At 39.4% G+C, this 17,401-nt stretch overlaps 2 protein-coding genes across 2 annotated transcripts; both read left to right on the top strand.

Annotated features, from left to right (window-relative positions):
- Window positions 1-2,448: 2,448 nt before the first annotated feature.
- On the top strand, window positions 2,449-10,652 carry LOC128532836 (tubulin alpha chain-like). Its single transcript, XM_053506937.1, has 4 exons — window positions 2,449-2,469; window positions 8,557-8,779; window positions 8,872-9,020; window positions 9,109-10,652. Exons 1-4 carry the CDS (start codon window positions 2,449-2,451, stop codon window positions 10,087-10,089), a joined length of 1,374 nt encoding a protein of 457 aa, XP_053362912.1. The 3' UTR covers window positions 10,090-10,652.
- A 3,182-nt stretch (window positions 10,653-13,834) lies between these two features.
- On the top strand, window positions 13,835-16,137 carry LOC128532876 (tubulin alpha chain-like). Its single transcript, XM_053506995.1, has 4 exons — window positions 13,835-13,894; window positions 15,060-15,279; window positions 15,364-15,512; window positions 15,597-16,137. The coding sequence occupies exons 1-4, from the start codon at window positions 13,892-13,894 to the stop codon at window positions 15,879-15,881; spliced, it is 657 nt and encodes a 218-aa protein (XP_053362970.1). The 5' UTR covers window positions 13,835-13,891; the 3' UTR covers window positions 15,882-16,137.
- Window positions 16,138-17,401: the final 1,264 nt, after the last annotated feature.

Below are 17,401 nucleotides of genomic sequence, written 5' to 3'. Positions count from 1 at the left end.
CTAATATAATCTATAGGAAGAAACAATTAATTCAATTCAATTCAATTTTATTTGTATAGCGCTTTTAGCAATTTTCATTGCCGCAAAGCAGCTTTTACACAGTCAAAACAATTATTTAAGTTTGTATGAAATGTGAATTTGTATGAATCAAGATGGTCAGTTTGTCCCTGGTGAGCAAGCCGAGGGCGACAGTGGCAAGAAAAAACTCCCTGAGGTGGTAATAGGAAGAAACCTTGAGAGGAACCAGACTCAACAGGGAACCCATCCTCATTTGGGTGAAACAGAAAGCAGTAAATTATCTGCATTTATACAGTGGGTAGGGTAGGAGGCAGTTCAGCTATAATAGCTGATTTTAATTGATGTTAATATGGAGTCCAGGTAGTTATTGAAGACCCAGGTAGACTTGTAAGAAGTTCCAGTCCTGAACTATCGAACTGTCAAGTCCCCAGAGAAACAGTTGCCAACACCAGTCAAGGCCAGAACCATTTTCTAGGTAGAGAGAATCATTCCCAGACACCAGACGCATCCCAGAGAGACACACGGGGCATCCATGTGACGAGATCTTCAGCCAGAAGCGGGGCATCAGGATGGGTCAGACAGGTCTGGAGGGCAGAGGGAGTCTGGATCACTGGCAGCTCAGGAACGACATGTGTAGCTCGACAGAGAGAGAGAGAGAGAGTGAAAGGGGGAGACAGGAAGATAGAGGAAAGAGAAAGAGGGGTGGGAAAGAGAAGAAGAGGAGAGATGGCAGTTAGGTATGGTCACAGTCATACAATGTATAATGTGTACGTATATTACCGGTAGAGTGCAAGCAGAGACTCCGGCAGGACTAACTATGACAGCATAATTAAAAGGGAGAGCCAGAAGGAAACACAAACATGAGGGCTTCCTGAGATGTAAAGCAAACAATCACCCCACCGTCAGCAAACCTGAGTGATCAATGAGAGTGAGGAAGACAGCATCCAAACATACCAGTTCACCATAATACTCTACGTCCATGAGTCCCCCAGATCTGCTGCTTTACCTATGGCAAATCTATTAATAAAAATGCTTGGCTAAATAAATAGGTTTTTAGCCTGGACTTAAACACTGAGACTGTGTCTGAGTCCCGAATACTATTTGGAAGACTATTCCATAATTTTGGGGCTTTGTAAGAAAAAGCTCTGCCCCCAGCTGTATTTTTCATAATACGCGGTACTGACAAGCAGCCTGCATCCTTTGATCGAAGTAGGCGTGGCGGATCGTAAGACACTAGCAGTTCGCTCAGGTACTGCGGCGCGAGACCATTTAATGCTTTATATGTCAAGAGTAGTATTTTAAAATCAATGCAAAATTTCACAGGGATTTGCTCATATCGTCTGGTTCTAGTGAGGACTCTCGCTGCTGCATTCTGGACTAGCTGAAGCTTATTTATGCATCTAGCTGAACAACCAGACAGTAAGGCATTACAATAGTCCAACCTAGAGGTGATAAAAGCATGAACTAGTTTTTCTGCATCGTTTAGCGACAATAAATTTCTTATCCTGGCAATATTTTTGAGGTGAAAGAATGCTATCCTGGTAATATTATCTACATGAGCTTCAAATGAAAGGCTGGAATCAATAATCACACCAAGGTCTTTCACTGTTGCATTTAATGGAACAGAAAGGCCATCTAAAGTTACGGTGTGATCTAAAATTTTACTCCTAGCTGTATGCGGTCCTATGACTAGAACTTCTGTCTTATCCGGATTTAGCAGAAGGAAGTTAATTAGCATCCAATTTCTTATGTCCGGCACACATTGCTCAATTTTAGTAAGCTGTTTTTTCTCATTAGGTTTTGCTGAGCATATAACTGTGTATCGTCAGCATAACAATGAAAACTAATACCATGCTTACGGATTATGTTGCCCAGAGGAAGCATGTAAAGGGAAAAAAGCAGTGGACCTAAAACTGAACTCTGCGGAACGCCAAACTCCACTAGAGAACATGCAGAATAATCAGCATTTAAGTCTACTTACTGATAACGATGGGTCAGATAGGATCTGAGCCAGGAGAGGGCTGTACCCTTAATTCCAGTATACTGTAAATATATTGTAAATACATTGGCTATAAGCCAACATAAACATAATCAATAGAAATAAATAACTGTCCTTACAACAGTTTTGTTACAAAGCATAATTTTAGATACAATAGAACCCTGCCCAAAAATAATAAAAATTGTAATGGATTTAATGGTTATAATGGGAATTGTAATGGTAAGTATAACAATCTCTGCTGGTATATGATGGATTCTATTGGTGGGTGGAATAAGGAATTTTGTAATAGTTTTACTGGAAAAAGTTAACGGTTCATAATGGTATTTAATAGAAACCATTAGAATTTCTTTCATGGTTTGTATATTAGGCTTTTATTGTGTTATTTTTGGGCCTCCATAACACTTCAGCAGTGCCACAGGCTGATTGACTCCATGCCACGCCGCATTAAAGCAGTCATTTCTGCAAAAGGATTCCCGACCAAGTATTGAGTGCATAACTGCACATAATTATTTGAAGATTTACTTTTTTTGTATTAAAAACACTTTTCTTTTATTGGTCGGATGAAATATGCTAATTTTTTGAGATAGGAATTTTGGGTTTTCATGAGCTGTATGCCAAAAACAATAAAAGGCTTGAACTACTTCAGTTGTGTGTAATGAATGTTAAATATATGAAAGTCCAATGTTTATCAGTACATTACAAAAAATAATGAACTTTATCACAATATGCTAATTTTTTGAGAAGGACCTGTATATATATCTCGCCCTTATAATAGGGATGGATTATGGCAGTATAGTGTCTGGTTTAGCAACTAAATCTGTATTGACAGGTCTGGATATAGTCAAGCACAGGCTTGAGAGTGTGTCTAGGGACAGTTAAAACCTCTTCAGTCTGTGCTCTCCAGGTAAAAGTGGGTGAAATGCCATTGTGATTATGCAGAAAACTGCTACTGGTTAATTATTTGATCAATCTGAGAGGGCATGGAGAAATCCACCCGACGAGGAGAGTGCTGAAGGGGTGTTCGGAGAAAGAGAGGGCTCAGAAGAAAAGCTTTGGTTGGAAAGGAGGAGGACAAGGGCAATGATGGCAAGGAAAACTTCCTGAGGTGGCATTAGGAAGAAACCTCGAAAGAAACCCCAAAAGAAACCAGACTCATCAGGGAACCCTCCTCATTTGGGTAATATTGGATAGCAGGAATTGTTTTGCCGTCATAGTGAATGTTAGGTGGCTAAATGTTCAATATAACAGGAGAGCTGGTTAAGTTAATATGGAGTCCACTTTCGTTGTTGAAGGCACAAGGACAAAACTGTTTGTAGGAATTTCAGTCTTGTGAAGGTCTGTTATTCAAACAGAGCTACAGTACTATTGAACAACATAAACTTTTCTTTTTATTGTTTAATGGCATTTGGAATTAAGTAGGTTACATTTCCACCAACAGTAGGTCTCATCCTCCCTCATCTTCCTGCTGTTTTGATTTTCCAGACCAGCCTTCCTTACATTTACATTTAGGCATTTGGCAGACACTCTTATCCAGAGCGACTTTTCGTCATTGGATAGATCCTTTCACTGGGTTACCTACCAGTCAAACACTGTTAGGGTAGGGTTTTTTATGGGTAAGTTAGACATTAACCCAAGTACTGAAGAACCAGCTGTCTTAAAAACAATATGTCTTAACATACATTATATGTCCTTCAAAAATATGTCTTGACTTAATCTGTGTTTTGAACTCATTTGTCTGCTTTAACCGGTATTTCTCAGTTGGCTCCTTAAAAATGCCACTACTCGTGGAAATCCGCTTGTCCAATTAGATTTTTTTTGGTTGGAACCAACTATTGCATAATTTAATTTAAAATGCAACAATATGTGGCTTAGTGCTTCAACCCAATTATGATGCAACAAACCCAAAACCATTAACATAAGTGTCCCAGCTCCCAGTAGACTATCGGGTTCTATAGACTCATTACAGTCAAGCTGAGAGAATTCAAGTTCAAGTTCAATTTTACACCCTTAAGCTTTTGTTTATACACATAAAACCACATTCTTCGAAATGGTAAGTATAAAACCTTTTTGCACTGTTGTTAAAATTGCTTCCTACCAGTGAGTTTATTTACTTTTTGGTAATAACATTTTTAAAAATAAAAAAAAAACCTTATTAAATTATACTTGAATTGACTTAACATTTTCTTCCTGTTTACTATTACATATTGTTTCACATTATGCCATTATGTTAGACTTTGTGGAATTTAATAATGAAAATATTTTTAAACACAAAAATGGGTTAACCTTTTTTTTTACTTTATGATGATTTTTAATGAATTTTTATTTGAAATAACTATGTCACATGTCAAAACAGACTTAATTCTTGGTATTTAACCTAAAACTTGCAAACTTTATTCTTTAATAACAAATAAGCAAGAAGGCGCAGTGGTCATTATTACCCCAGCCTGTTAATAGAAATCTTACTTAACATGGTCTTTTTTTCAATCTGCCTTTGTGGATAAAACAAAGCATTCCACAAAGACAGATTAAAAAAAAAAAGATAACGAGGTTAAAACTAACTAGGTGCTACAGTACCACTGCTACGTAGTAAAACATGAGCAGTATGCCCAGTTAAACATGGCATACAGAATACAATAAGGTTAAAGGATGTGCCAAAACTTTATAGGATTTTTATTTTAATAATTACATTGTTATAGGCATGAAACACAAACCAATCATGCGTCACAACTCTTTTGCACAGTATATTAACTAGCTAGATCGCTTTTAATCTTACTTTAATAAGTGCGCCTGTTCGAGACACTTGAAAAAGGAGCTGGAAGAATCCACAGCCCAGAGACCAAGTGGGCGGGATCCATTGCCCAGGTAACCATACTGTAAATCACTTTGGTGCACTCAACAAATTGTACTTTCACAATGACCTGCCAGTCGTTTCTCTAAACTAGGATTGGTAGAATATTTTATTTAGTTTAGATTACAAACAATTAATGCACTTTCACGTAATTGTCACCTAAAAAGTTACCTAAATGTCATAAGTAAAAGTTTTTTATCTAAGAAATGTAGTGAGTAGAAGTAAAAGTCACATATATAAAAATCACATATACATAAAACTACTTAAGTAGGTTAATGTACAGTTACATGAAAAAAAGTTCATTGTCCACCTCTAAGAATTAAATAAATAGTTTACAGTACAGAATTAGCTGTTTTCAAATGTTTTATTTCTCAATCTTAACATGTATCTAGTATAATTTAAGTATAATATTCAATTCAATTTTATTTGTATAGCGCTTTTAACAATTGTCATTGTCGCAGAGCAGCTTTACACAATCAAAATAATTATTTAAGTTTGTATGGAATGTGAGTGCATGAATCAAAATAGATAGTTTTCAATCTTGTTTCAATCGAGTTTTTGTGTAACAGCTAGAATCAACTCATCAGGAACGCCGTAACTGAGGAAGAGATGTGAGAAGAAATTGAGTTTCATGACTGAATCATCTCATGACTAATCTCTTGCCTGATTGGTGAATTAATAATCTTTTTTTTTAACACTGTGTTTGTGTATGACCAATGAATGTGACTAATATAGCATCTACAGTTAATGTCAAATAAATAAGCAAACATGTGACTGCAGCATGATAATGCAAGGAAATACATGCTAGTGAATCAGCATTCAGAAATGAGATCGGATGAGGGTATAAAACCAGATTGTGATAAAAAAAAAAAATTATTAACTACTGCTTTAGAAAATCAGCTATGTTATGTTCTGGCAGTGATTGGACAGATGAACACAAGGCTTAAAGTCTCGTATTGAGCAGGAGATAACAGACGAAGCCCCGCATTGAAGCTTGTAGCATTTTGGAAAAATTCATGTGACCGCCCATAGGAGGCCATGTTCTGTCTGGTGCACTTCACTTTTTATTCTAAGTATGAATTCCTTGATAAAAGTGCATAAAAACAGACAACAGTTTATGGCTTGCTGTTAGTAAATTGGTTTGTAGGTTACAAAATTACAATATTTGTTTATTATTTTTTTCAAAACCATAACAAATGAGCCCTTTACTCTTCTTGGAAGGATGTCCTCAGGATTTTGGAGTGTCTGTGGGACTTCGGAATAGACTCCTGTGTGCTGTTGCTGACTAATATCTCTCCTTTTGTCATCTTGTCTTCTTGGTTGGCATCCACTATGTTGCATTGCCGCCACCTTCTGGTCTTAATCTCCCTCGTCTTAGTTTCAGTTTAAATCCTTTTTTCTAGTCCCGTCACCCTTAAGAGACCATTAAATATTTTCTTCTTTCTCTATTTTCTAAAATACTTGTGTGTACTCAACCTTTGCAATTTCGCATTGCTTCTCCCCTTTTACTTAATATTTGACAGATATGTGTTTATTCGATTGAAGCTCTTAATTCTACAAAATCATATGTTCTATCATATGCACTATAAAAGGTAGTTTGGTTACATTTCATTTGCTATTAAAATAGTGACACACATACAGTACATACATATACACACACACCTGCAGTGATAACAATATAAAGGAGACAGGTCTTTTTCCTTTGTTGTTTAATACCGGTTGGAATCCAGTAGGTTACATGACATACCAACTATAGGTCTCATTCTCCTGCGTCTTTCCGGCCTTTGTAAGCCGATCTTCCAGACCAGCCTTCCTTAAAAATGTCCAAAGCTTCCTTCCCTGATCTTGTCATATGTCTTTATCATCTCATCTGCTTTATTCCAGCACTTTCACACACTATCTTCCTGATGTTGGAATTCTGTAAGATGCATCACCACCACCTATAGATCTCGCTTTCCTCAGCCTCCCACCCTTTACAGCTGACTTTCCAGCTGTCCAGTCCAGTTTTCCTTAAAATAACATTAGGTATATTCTTCCCTGATCAGTGACTCAGTGACTGGAGATTCCAAGGCAAATCAGATATTCTCTCGTTACTCTCTTCTCCTGTCATCTGTGAAGAACAGTGCTCTATCTTTAAATAGTGTATCTAAAGTATTCCGTGGGTCGTCTCAGCTGGATTTCTCAAACATTTCTCCATCACACCACTACATGTGAAAAGCCTTTCATCCAACCAGATCACTCAGTCTGAACTAAAGTTTGCATAATTTAACACACAACAATGATGTGTGGCTTAGCACCTCTCCCCAATTATGATGCAACAAACCTCAAACACCCTTAAGTTTTTGTTTAAATACGCCTTAAAACCACATTCTTTAAAATTGAGTCATTAAAATTGTTAGCGACCAGTGACTTTATTTCACTTTTTGAGAATAACATTTGTGAAGACAGCATGTGGGAGTTTATTAAATTGTAACAACACATGTAATGTAATGTCACTTGAAGTAAGTTAACCAAACACTTTTGCCCTGTTTACTAAAACATAATGTTTCACGCATTAGCTATTTGTCCTGTCTATCATGGCTCAGAGAAGGCAGATACAGGAAAAAAACCAAACAGATTCATTAGGTAGTTGACAAAATGAAAACAAAGAAAAACACAGGCAAGGACGAAACCACTCAGGGCTGTGGATTTCCCAGGCTGGGTCTGCAGGCGGGCTATAAGCACAATGAAACATACAGTAAAACAAACTCAGCTCTTGCTGAACTCGGAAGACTCGAAGTCCTTCAGTCTTTTCCGTGACCTGAATGCAGGCCTTTCTCAAGTCCATGAAGAGTATACACATAAAGTAAATTCACTACACAAACACGAGGGTGCACAACAGTGAACAGACAAAGGGCTACAGGCTCGGCTGGTATATATAGAGACACACAGGGGTAGACACAGGTAAACTTGATCTTGGTGATAACGAATTTAACGGGAAACAAGTACACACGTACTGTAGACACACTAGGGGAGACAAAGTAATTCGCCGAATCTTTTTCCCCCGGACTGAGGTGGCTCAGATGTTACATATGCAATGGAAATATTTAACCTATAATGGAAATTATTTCACATGTAAATAGACGTATCCTTAAAAAACACACTTATTTTACATGTCAATAATTTACATATATATATATAAAAATACAAACAATAAAACAACTAATACAACACAAATAATATAATACAAATAATACAGCACAAGATGATTCATCATGAGGTTCTGTGAGGCCCACATGCTCACATATATTGAAATTTTACATTTTAGCTCATGTCAAGATCACGTGTGGCCAGTGCTGAGAAGAATCGGCACGTCCATAAGCATCAAGGGGGCTCCTAACCAAGCTGGCTTTCGAATATCATCAAACTTCAGTCAGTGTAGATTACAGTCAAGTGTAAAGATCTTTCTACAGCACACAACATTTTTGCTCAAACAAAGAAGTCCTCTTGAGCTTGTTACCATGGCTTATCTCATCATCTTGAATTCTCATCAGAAAAAAAGAATTTGATTTATTTGATCAGTTCATCTGGTGGGGTTCATTGTTGTGCTCCATCCTAAGTAAATTTTTAGGGTTTTTTCTTTTTTTAATCCAGAAACTGGATAATCTAACTGGTTATGAAAATGTCACAAATGTGCTTTTTGTCTCCACAGCGTGAGTGCATCTCCATCCACGTGGGTCAGGCTGGTGTGCAGATTGGCAATGCCTGCTGGGAACTCTACTGTCTTGAACACGGCATTCAGCCGGACGGACAGATGCCCAGCGACAAAACCATTGGCGGTGGAGACGATTCCTTTAACACATTCTTCAGTGAGACTGGAGCTGGAAAGCATGTCCCCAGGGCTGTGTTTGTGGATCTAGAGCCCACTGTCATAGGTTAAATTAAGATTTTTTTTTTGCATAGCTGTTAGTTACCAGTGATCTGGATATTAATGTAATTATAATTTAATAATCGTCTTTTTCTCTAGATGAGGTCCGCACAGGAACATACCGCCAGCTGTTTCACCCTGAGCAGCTCATCACAGGGAAAGAGGACGCTGCCAACAACTATGCCCGTGGTCACTACACTATTGGCAAGGAACTGATTGACCTGGTGCTGGACAGGATCCGTAAACTGGTGAGCAACATTTGGGGTCAGTTGTACATTTAAACTGATAAAAAAGATTTTTTATCATTAAACTGACTAGAAATTATCATCATTCCAGGCTGACCAATGCACAGGTCTCCAGGGTTTCCTGGTCTTTCACAGCTTTGGTGGTGGAACCGGTTCTGGTTTCACTTCCCTGCTGTTGGAGCGCCTGTCTGTTGACTACGGTAAGAAGTCCAAACTGGAGTTCGCCATCTACCCAGCTCCTCAGGTCTCAACTGCTGTGGTGGAGCCCTACAACTCCATCCTGACCACACACACCACCTTAGAGCACTCTGAATGTGCTTTCATGGTGGACAATGAAGCCATCTATGACATTTGTCGTAGGAACCTAGATATTGAGCGTCCTACATACACTAACCTAAATAGACTGATTAGTCAGATTGTATCCTCAATCACTGCCTCCCTCCGTTTCGATGGTGCCCTTAATGTCGATCTTACAGAATTCCAAACCAACTTGGTGCCCTACCCTCGTATTCATTTCCCATTGGTCACCTATGCTCCTGTGATCTCTGCAGAAAAGGCTTACCATGAGCAGCTTTCAGTATCTGAAATCACAAATGCCTGCTTTGAGCCGGCCAATCAGATGGTAAAATGTGACCCACGTCACGGTAAGTACATGGCCTGCTGCCTGCTATACCGTGGTGATGTGGTGCCTAAAGATGTAAACTCTGCAATCGCAACTATCAAGACAAAGCGCACCATCCAGTTTGTGGACTGGTGTCCCACTGGGTTTAAGGTGGGCATCAATTACCAACCTCCTACTGTGGTTCCAGGTGGAGACCTGGCCAAGGTGCAGAGGGCTGTGTGCATGCTGAGCAACACCACAGCCATTGCAGAAGCCTGGGCGCGTCTTGATCATAAGTTTGATCTGATGTATGCCAAGCGTGCTTTTGTGCACTGGTATGTTGGTGAGGGTATGGAGGAAGGTGAGTTCTCTGAGGCCAGAGAGGACATGGCCGCCCTGGAGAAGGATTATGAGGAGGTTGGTGCTGACTCCATTGATGGCGAGGGAGAAGAAGAAGGAGAGGAGTATTAAAAGCAAGTATTAGAAAAAACACCAATATATATTCAGCATAGATGATCAATGTAAATTTGGTGTAATTTAACAGCATGCACTAAAAGAAATCATAACTGTAAAAAGGCTAACCACAAGGTTTTAAACAGTTACTATTAAATCAAGTTACTGAAAATACCAAATTTTATTCTACAGTACTTCTCTATACTAATTTTTTCCCCATATATTCTTGCTGTAATTTTGGTCATTGGTGGCTCAGCGGTATGTTTCTTGCCTGTAATGCCTTCCGCAGTGATGTTGATTTTTGCCTGGGTTGATTTTTCCCACACAATGCCCAAACCCTGGCCACTGGATGCAAGCCATGATGAAATTGAAAGGAAGGGCATCCAGCGTGAAACCTGTACCAAGTTGTGTGATCGGTTGGTCCACTGTGGCGACCTCTCAACAACAACATTCTTATTGTAATTCTTTCCAGCCCAGCCTTGGTGAAATTACAGATTTTCACCATTACAAAAACATCTCTCAAACATTAAAAAATCCAGAAAATGCTGCAAAAAAATCTTTAAATCTTCGAATTAAATTGAATACAAAAATACAAAAATATGTGAATCTTTTACGTTTTGGGTAACTGCTCTTCTTAAATAAAGGTTTTTGTTTATTAATAGCATTTAACAGTCCATACAGTTTTCTAAAATTTAAACAAAAATAAATTACTTCAATTTACATTAACCTTAGTGTTTTTCTTTATTTACATTATCTTATGTAAACAGACATATCTGTTTTTTACATGCATATCCTATATATTAATGCCAGATTACTGTCAAATATATTCAAAAACTATACAGAATACATATAAGTATAAGTATTGGTAAAACAGAAAAAAAAATTACAATTACATACAACTGTTATGTAAAATTCTATTGTCTGTATGCTATAGCTGTAAAAACTCTGAACAAATAAAAAAATCCCAAGAAGAATTTTGTACTTTGAATTCACATCAACAAACATGACAGCTCTTCTCTTTTGTAGAGCTGCCTTAGCATTTTTGTTGTAAACATAAAAAATACATGATTTTCCATAGTAAGAACAAGAGATCTACTTGATTACTAGAGTGAACATCTGTATTATACTGTCCAGTATAAAAACATCTGTGGAAGTATTGGATAAAGCAGACAGAAGACCTACAATGGGCAGTAATGTAACCAACCTATTGGATTTTAACCGCCATTAAACAACAAAAAAGAAAAAAAATTTTCTAATCAATCAGCATTAAAGCCTCTGTGCTTTACGAAGCCTCATTTGGCCACCACTAATTTCTGGACCCAAATGGCATTAAATGGAATAAAGTGCTAGGGTGTACAATCACTTGTTCACCAGTCAATTCGGATCAACTTAGAAGCAATTATTAAATAGACAAAGTGTTGTTTAAAAAAACATTACAGCAAAATGTGGGAAAAGTAAAGCGCTTTGAATACTTTCTGGATACACTGTACTTAAGTATGAATAATAACTTCCGAGATTTAGTTAGAAGTTACAAATCTACTGTCAGCTGATCACAGAGACTTTTTGAAAACAAGAGTACCCCTTTTTGGAGTGTTTATCTCAGCCATATAACGGTACACCACTTCCAAGGTTTATGCTCCTTACCTTTTGGCTACATAGTACCAGTAATAATTTTAAACTACTTTCACCCCGATATCAAATGTGTTATCTTGCTACAAGTTTGTCCGTGACTGGATTTGAATGTGGCCTGTGGCATGTTAGTTGCTCTCTACAGTACCTAGTTAGTGTAACTATCATTAAAGTGATAGTTTCAGACTGAAGTGTCAGACTGCTGACTGTCAAGCACAGTGATAAAATAAAAAAACACATAGGTTGTCTCAGTTGAATTCTTAAAACAAATATTCCCCACGCCACACCACTGCTTGTGGAAAGCCTCTCGTTCAATCAAATTACTTAGTCTGAACTGTTGCATAATTAGATTTAAAATGCAACAATTTCTTGTGACGTCGTTCTTCTCCCCCAATTATGATGCATCAAGCGCCTAACCCTGAAGCATAAGCATCTCGTCCCATTTGTGGTAGGGTTATCGCCTGAACCCTATGCCCAAACCCTAGCCACTGGATGCAGTGCTGTTCCCAAGCCCAAATGGAATGGGAGGGTTGCATCAGGCAGGGTATCCAGTGTAAAACCTGTGCCAAGTTGTTATGTGGATTGTTTGCTATGGTGACCCCTCGACCAGAGCAAGCGAAAGACCAACAGCGGGCACACACATTTTATATATAGGTTTAATGCATGGGTGACACCACAAACACGAGAGAAGATCCTATAGGAAAAAGGGGAATTTTATGTAAAAAAATGAAAAAGGAAAATGGTTAAAGGGGTCATACAGGCCTACATGCACGTTTTTAAGCTGTTTGGACTGAACTGTGTGTTAGGAGAGTGCGTACACAACCACTCTACGATGAGAAAGAGCCGCCCAGTGGTTTTCTTTTCATTTATTACAATAACATCCCCCTTCTGAAATCACTGTCCAAATGTCTGTCGATGTGACGCCACACCACAAGAGGCCGCTCCTACACTAGTTGATTCACATTGGTGTTTTAGCAAAGACCCGCCCCGAGTGAGAAGAAGCTGTCGGCCATTGTTTTTGGAGCAAAATGTCGCCTAAGCGAGTGTTGTGTACAGTTGTTGGGTGTAATAGCGAACACAGCAGTTGTCATTCACTACCGACATCTGAGCCACTGAGGACGCAGTGGCTGAATTTAGTTTTTAAAGCTAACGTCCCCGCCGATTTACCTAAACGCGTTCATGTTTGCACTAATCATTTTTTACCAGACTGCTTTATAAACGCGGGTCAATATAAAGCTGGTTTTACTAGGAAGCTGCTCCTAAAAAATGAATCTGTACTAACGCTTCGTGTTCCTGCTTTATCTCCACCAGGCTCGGTGAGTGTGATTTATTTTACTATGAGTCTTTGCAGATCGCCTTTTCTAATAATCACGATGAATGCGAAGTGTAAGTTAACTTATACTCTCATAGAACATGGTTATGGCTTCTTCTCTATGTACAGCCGTCTCTATATAATTCCTAATCGCACGTTTATAATGAACAATGCAATAAGGTGATTGTCTAGTTGCAAACTGTGTGGGTAGTCGGAAAACTATCTTATGCTTACCTTTGTTAGATTAGATGGTTTATAACGGTGATTAGCGTTGATGATGACTCAGCCGTGCCTGTTTCTAGCGGCCTCGCCCATTTGCGCACCTGCAGAGGGGAAAGCTGCCTATCTAGTGAGCCTATGAAGTAAGCGAGGAGTGACAACAGATTGAGGGCCGCACGCCCACCACAGACTCATGCCGAAAAGAATAAAATTTTTCAGAACGTCACTTCCGTTAAAATCATGTTATTAACTTTAACATGAATTATTAGAAATTAAAATCAGATGTTGTTTCTGTCTTATATATGCTAAAAAATATATAAAATATTTTGTATATATTGTTTAGCCTTTGTTTGGCTGCTGTTTGTGCAGGTAGTTCCATCACGTTTGTCACTGCACGTCCTCACTAACAGTAGGCACCGTCTCCATCAACTTTTCTGTCATACTGTGAGGTAATAATTTAGCCTGATTTGATTACAAGATCATCATTAGGGGGATGTACTTGAGCGAATCCGAGTGTAAACCTCTAGTATTATAACTTAGATCATTTCATTATCTCACTACAGGCTTTTTACAGTCAGCGTGAGATAATTCAAGTTCAAGGTCAATTTTACCCCTTAGGCTTTGTTTAGATACAACTTAAAGCCACATCTGTACATCATAATGGTAAGTATGAAACTTTTCACCTCATCAATAAAATTGTTAGTTACTAGTTATTTTTTTGAGAATGACATTTGTAGAGACAGTAAATGTAACATTATGCAATGGAACGTCTCAATTGAGAATGTTTCATTGAGTTAACCAAACTTATACATAATATTTCACATTAGCCATTTTGTAATATTAAATAATGTGCCAAATACATGTATTACAGATTTTTAGGCTTAAAAAACACACTTCCTATTTTATTTTTAAGTCCTCCCTGTCAGGTATGAAGGAATGCAGGTATGGCATATTTGCAGCTGCAAGGACTTTCAATAAGAAACAAACAGAAAAAGCAAAAAAAAGAAAGACAGTTCATGAAAAAATGGAAAACCAGAATAACCATGACAATAGCACAACAGCAGTAACAATGAAAGATGTGAGACACTGACTAACTAAACAAGGAAACTTAAATACGCTAATCAGCCTCCCCCTTTTTGTTGGGCCTTCTGACACAGAGGCTGTGGTGTATGTCCTTTGGACTAAGCACCAAGGGTTGAAGACAGATCTGTAATTTGGCCTTCTCGGACCCAGAAAGTGGAACAAGCATGAAGTTCTCAAACAAGGGAGATGGAGCGAACTCAGGGTCCTCAACCCCAGGAGTAGGAGCAAACACAAAATCCTCAAGTGTAGTGAGCACAAAATTTTCAAACCCCGGAGGCAGAGTGAGAATGATGTCCCAGGTGGTGGACACAGTGCACTGCTCCCCAGTCCTGCTAACAGAAACAGCAGAATATTCTTGGTGCTAAAGAACATAAGCCATAGCCTTAACTAGGCACAGAGGGTGCAGTATCTGGCTAAGACAGGGCCGGGCACAACTCATGAGGCTCAGGTGGCGCAGGGAAGGAATGACTCAGGTGGCGCAGGATGTGGTGTTCTGGGTTTTCCAGGCTAATTGCCCTGACACAATGCAACATGAACACAAACCACAAAGCATTCATGGTCCCTGCAGGGGTTATCCCTGACATCCTCCAAGACATGATGTTTAAAAAAATGAAATTTTGTTTGTTTTAAAAAATGTTTACCAAATAATTCTTTATGAGGTTCAGTAAAATTAAAATGTCCTCAGTAGGGGAAATACAGCATACACCAGTTATGAGAATGTGACACATGCCTTTTCCCCCTACAGTGTGAGTGCATCTCTACCCACCTGGGTCAGGCTGGTGTTCAGATTGGCAATGCCTGCTGGGAACTCTACTGTCTTGAACACGGCATTCAGCCAGACGGACAGATGCCCAGCGACAAAATCATTGGAGGTGTAGATGATTCCTTTAACACCTTCAGTGGGACTGGAGCTGGAAAGCATGTCCCCAGGGCTGTGTTTGTGGATCTGGAGCCCATTGTTATAGGTAAGATTAAGATTTTTTGCAAGGTAGTTACCAGTGGTCTGGAAGTTAATCTGATTATAGTTTAATAATGGTGTTTTCCTCTAGATGACGTCTGCACTGGAAAATATCGCCAGCTGTTCCACAATAAGCAGCTCGTCACAGGGAAGGAGGATGCTGCCAACAATTATGCCCATGGTCACTACACTATTGGTAAGGAACTGATTGACCTAGTACTGGACAGCATCCACAAAATGGTAAGCAACATTTGCATCCTGTTGTAAGTTTGTACAGATTTCTTTTTTCATTCATTGACTAATCCGCATTCATTATCTTTTCAGGCTGACCAATGCACAGGTCTCCAGGGTTTTCTGGTCTTCCACAGCTTCGGTGGTGGAACTGGTTCTGGTTTCACTTCCCTGCTGTTGGAACGCCTGTCTGTTGATTACGGTAAGAAGTCAAAGCTGGAGTTCGCTGTCTACCCAGCTCCTCAGGTGTCTACTGCTGTGGTGGAGCCCTATAACCCCATCCTGACCCCCCACACGACCTTAGGGCATTCCGACTATGCCTTCATGGTGGACAATGAAATCGTCTATGACATTTGCAGATGGAACCTTAATTATTAAGTGTGTCTTCTACATGCACCAACATGAAAAGGCTGATTAGTCAGATTGTGATCACCATCACTGCCTCCATTCAAGACCAAGCGCACCATCCAGTTTGTGGCCTGCTGTCCCATTGTGCTCAAGGTAGGCATCAACTACCAGCCTCCCACTGTGGTTTCCAGGTAGAGTAACACATTGCATAGGCCTGGGCTTGTTTTGATTATAAATTTGCTTTGATCTAGTGCTTTTGTGCACTGGTGTGTTGGTTAGGGTAGGAGGGAAGGCAAGTTCTCTGAGGCCAAAGAGGACATGGCTTCCCTGTAGAAGGATTATGCTGACTCCAAGCTGAGGTGCTGACTCTATTGAAGGTGAGGGAGAGGAAGGATTGGAGAAAGTGTGCAGGGTGCGTAAAGCCCCACATTCTGATCTGCTGTCTGTTTTGCTTGATTTCTTCTGTTGTTTTTGTATATGGGTCATGATGCATTTGACCCTGCTGGGTGTTTCCTCCAGTGGTGTTCTATAGCAACAGCTTAATAGTTCCTAAGCCAGGGAAGAGGCAGTGGCGTCAGTTCATGTTATTCAGGCTGACCAGCTCAGCAGGCTAGTCTGGCAACTAAAGAGAGGGGTGTTTCCTGTAGAGGTATGAGTCTCCCCCAAACATTTTTTGGGTAGGGGATATACCTGAAACCCCAGTTGGTGAGTGCACAGAAGCGACCAAGTCCATAGATGCTCACAGTGGGGCTGACAGAGCAGCTCCCAGCCCCAGGAAGAGGCCGATAGCGCAGAGTCCCAGCAGGAGGCCGAGTGCGCAGAGACCCAGGATGAGGCTGAAGCCCAGAGGCCCAGGAGGAGGCAGAGCGCTTTCACAATGACCCAGCTTCAGCGTCACCATGCTGCTGCCCCCACCTAGTTTAGCAGTGCTGTTGCCACCTTCTGGCTTTGTGGATACCATGCTGGCACCATAACCTTGTTTTCTAGACATGGTTCAGCACCAAGCATTCCCCAAAAGCCCAGGAAGCAACCCCACTTGCTCGGACCCAGTGCCTGTTTCCATGCTCCAGCTCAGACCGTCCAATGTTATTAGATTGTTTATCTACAAGAACTCTATACAAATACAGAATGCTATTTGTAAAACACAGAAAAGAAATAAAAATTAAAAGTAAAATTACCTGCAGCTGATCTTAAATAAATGTCAATTGTCTGTATTTTAAAGCTGTTAAGACCCTGAACAAATGAAGCCAAAGAGGAAAACGTGCTTTGAATGGCAATCATTTATTTAAAATTTACATCAACAAAATGTGACAATTAAAGTTACTAGTAACAAGGCTTATTGAAAATATAAATATGAGCACATGAATGAAGTGAGACAGCACTAATATCCTCGTATATTAGATCCAACCCCTTACATTTGTTAAATTAGAAAGTGTTTTTCTCTTTTGTTGGGATGAATTAGCAGTTTTTATTGTAAACATAAAAACAAAAAAGACTAGTGTTCCATGGTAATTCAATCAAGTCAAGCCAAGACCAATAGCAATCATTTA

Source organism: Clarias gariepinus, chromosome 11 (genome assembly GCF_024256425.1).
Source record: "Clarias gariepinus isolate MV-2021 ecotype Netherlands chromosome 11, CGAR_prim_01v2, whole genome shotgun sequence".
NCBI lineage: Eukaryota > Metazoa > Chordata > Actinopteri > Siluriformes > Clariidae > Clarias > Clarias gariepinus.
The sequence above is the reverse complement of the archived record's forward strand: the minus strand, read 5'-3'. Positions and strand labels throughout refer to the sequence as shown.

What these genes read in the sequence shown, in the direction of transcription:
- LOC128532876 (XM_053506995.1), top strand. An exon ending in TCTGGAGCCCATTGTTATAG is followed by an intron (nt 15,280 to 15,363) that starts GTAAGATTAAGA and finishes GTTTTCCTCTAG; the next exon opens with ATGACGTCTGCACTGGAAAA. An exon ending in TGGACAGCATCCACAAAATG is followed by an intron (nt 15,513 to 15,596) that starts GTAAGCAACATT and finishes TTATCTTTTCAG; the next exon opens with GCTGACCAATGCACAGGTCT.
- LOC128532836 (XM_053506937.1), top strand. Translation starts at nt 2,449, where the DNA reads ATGCCACGCCGCATTAAAGCA. An exon ending in TGCCACGCCGCATTAAAGCA is followed by an intron (nt 2,470 to 8,556) that starts GTCATTTCTGCA and finishes TTGTCTCCACAG; the next exon opens with CGTGAGTGCATCTCCATCCA. An exon ending in TCTAGAGCCCACTGTCATAG is followed by an intron (nt 8,780 to 8,871) that starts GTTAAATTAAGA and finishes CTTTTTCTCTAG; the next exon opens with ATGAGGTCCGCACAGGAACA.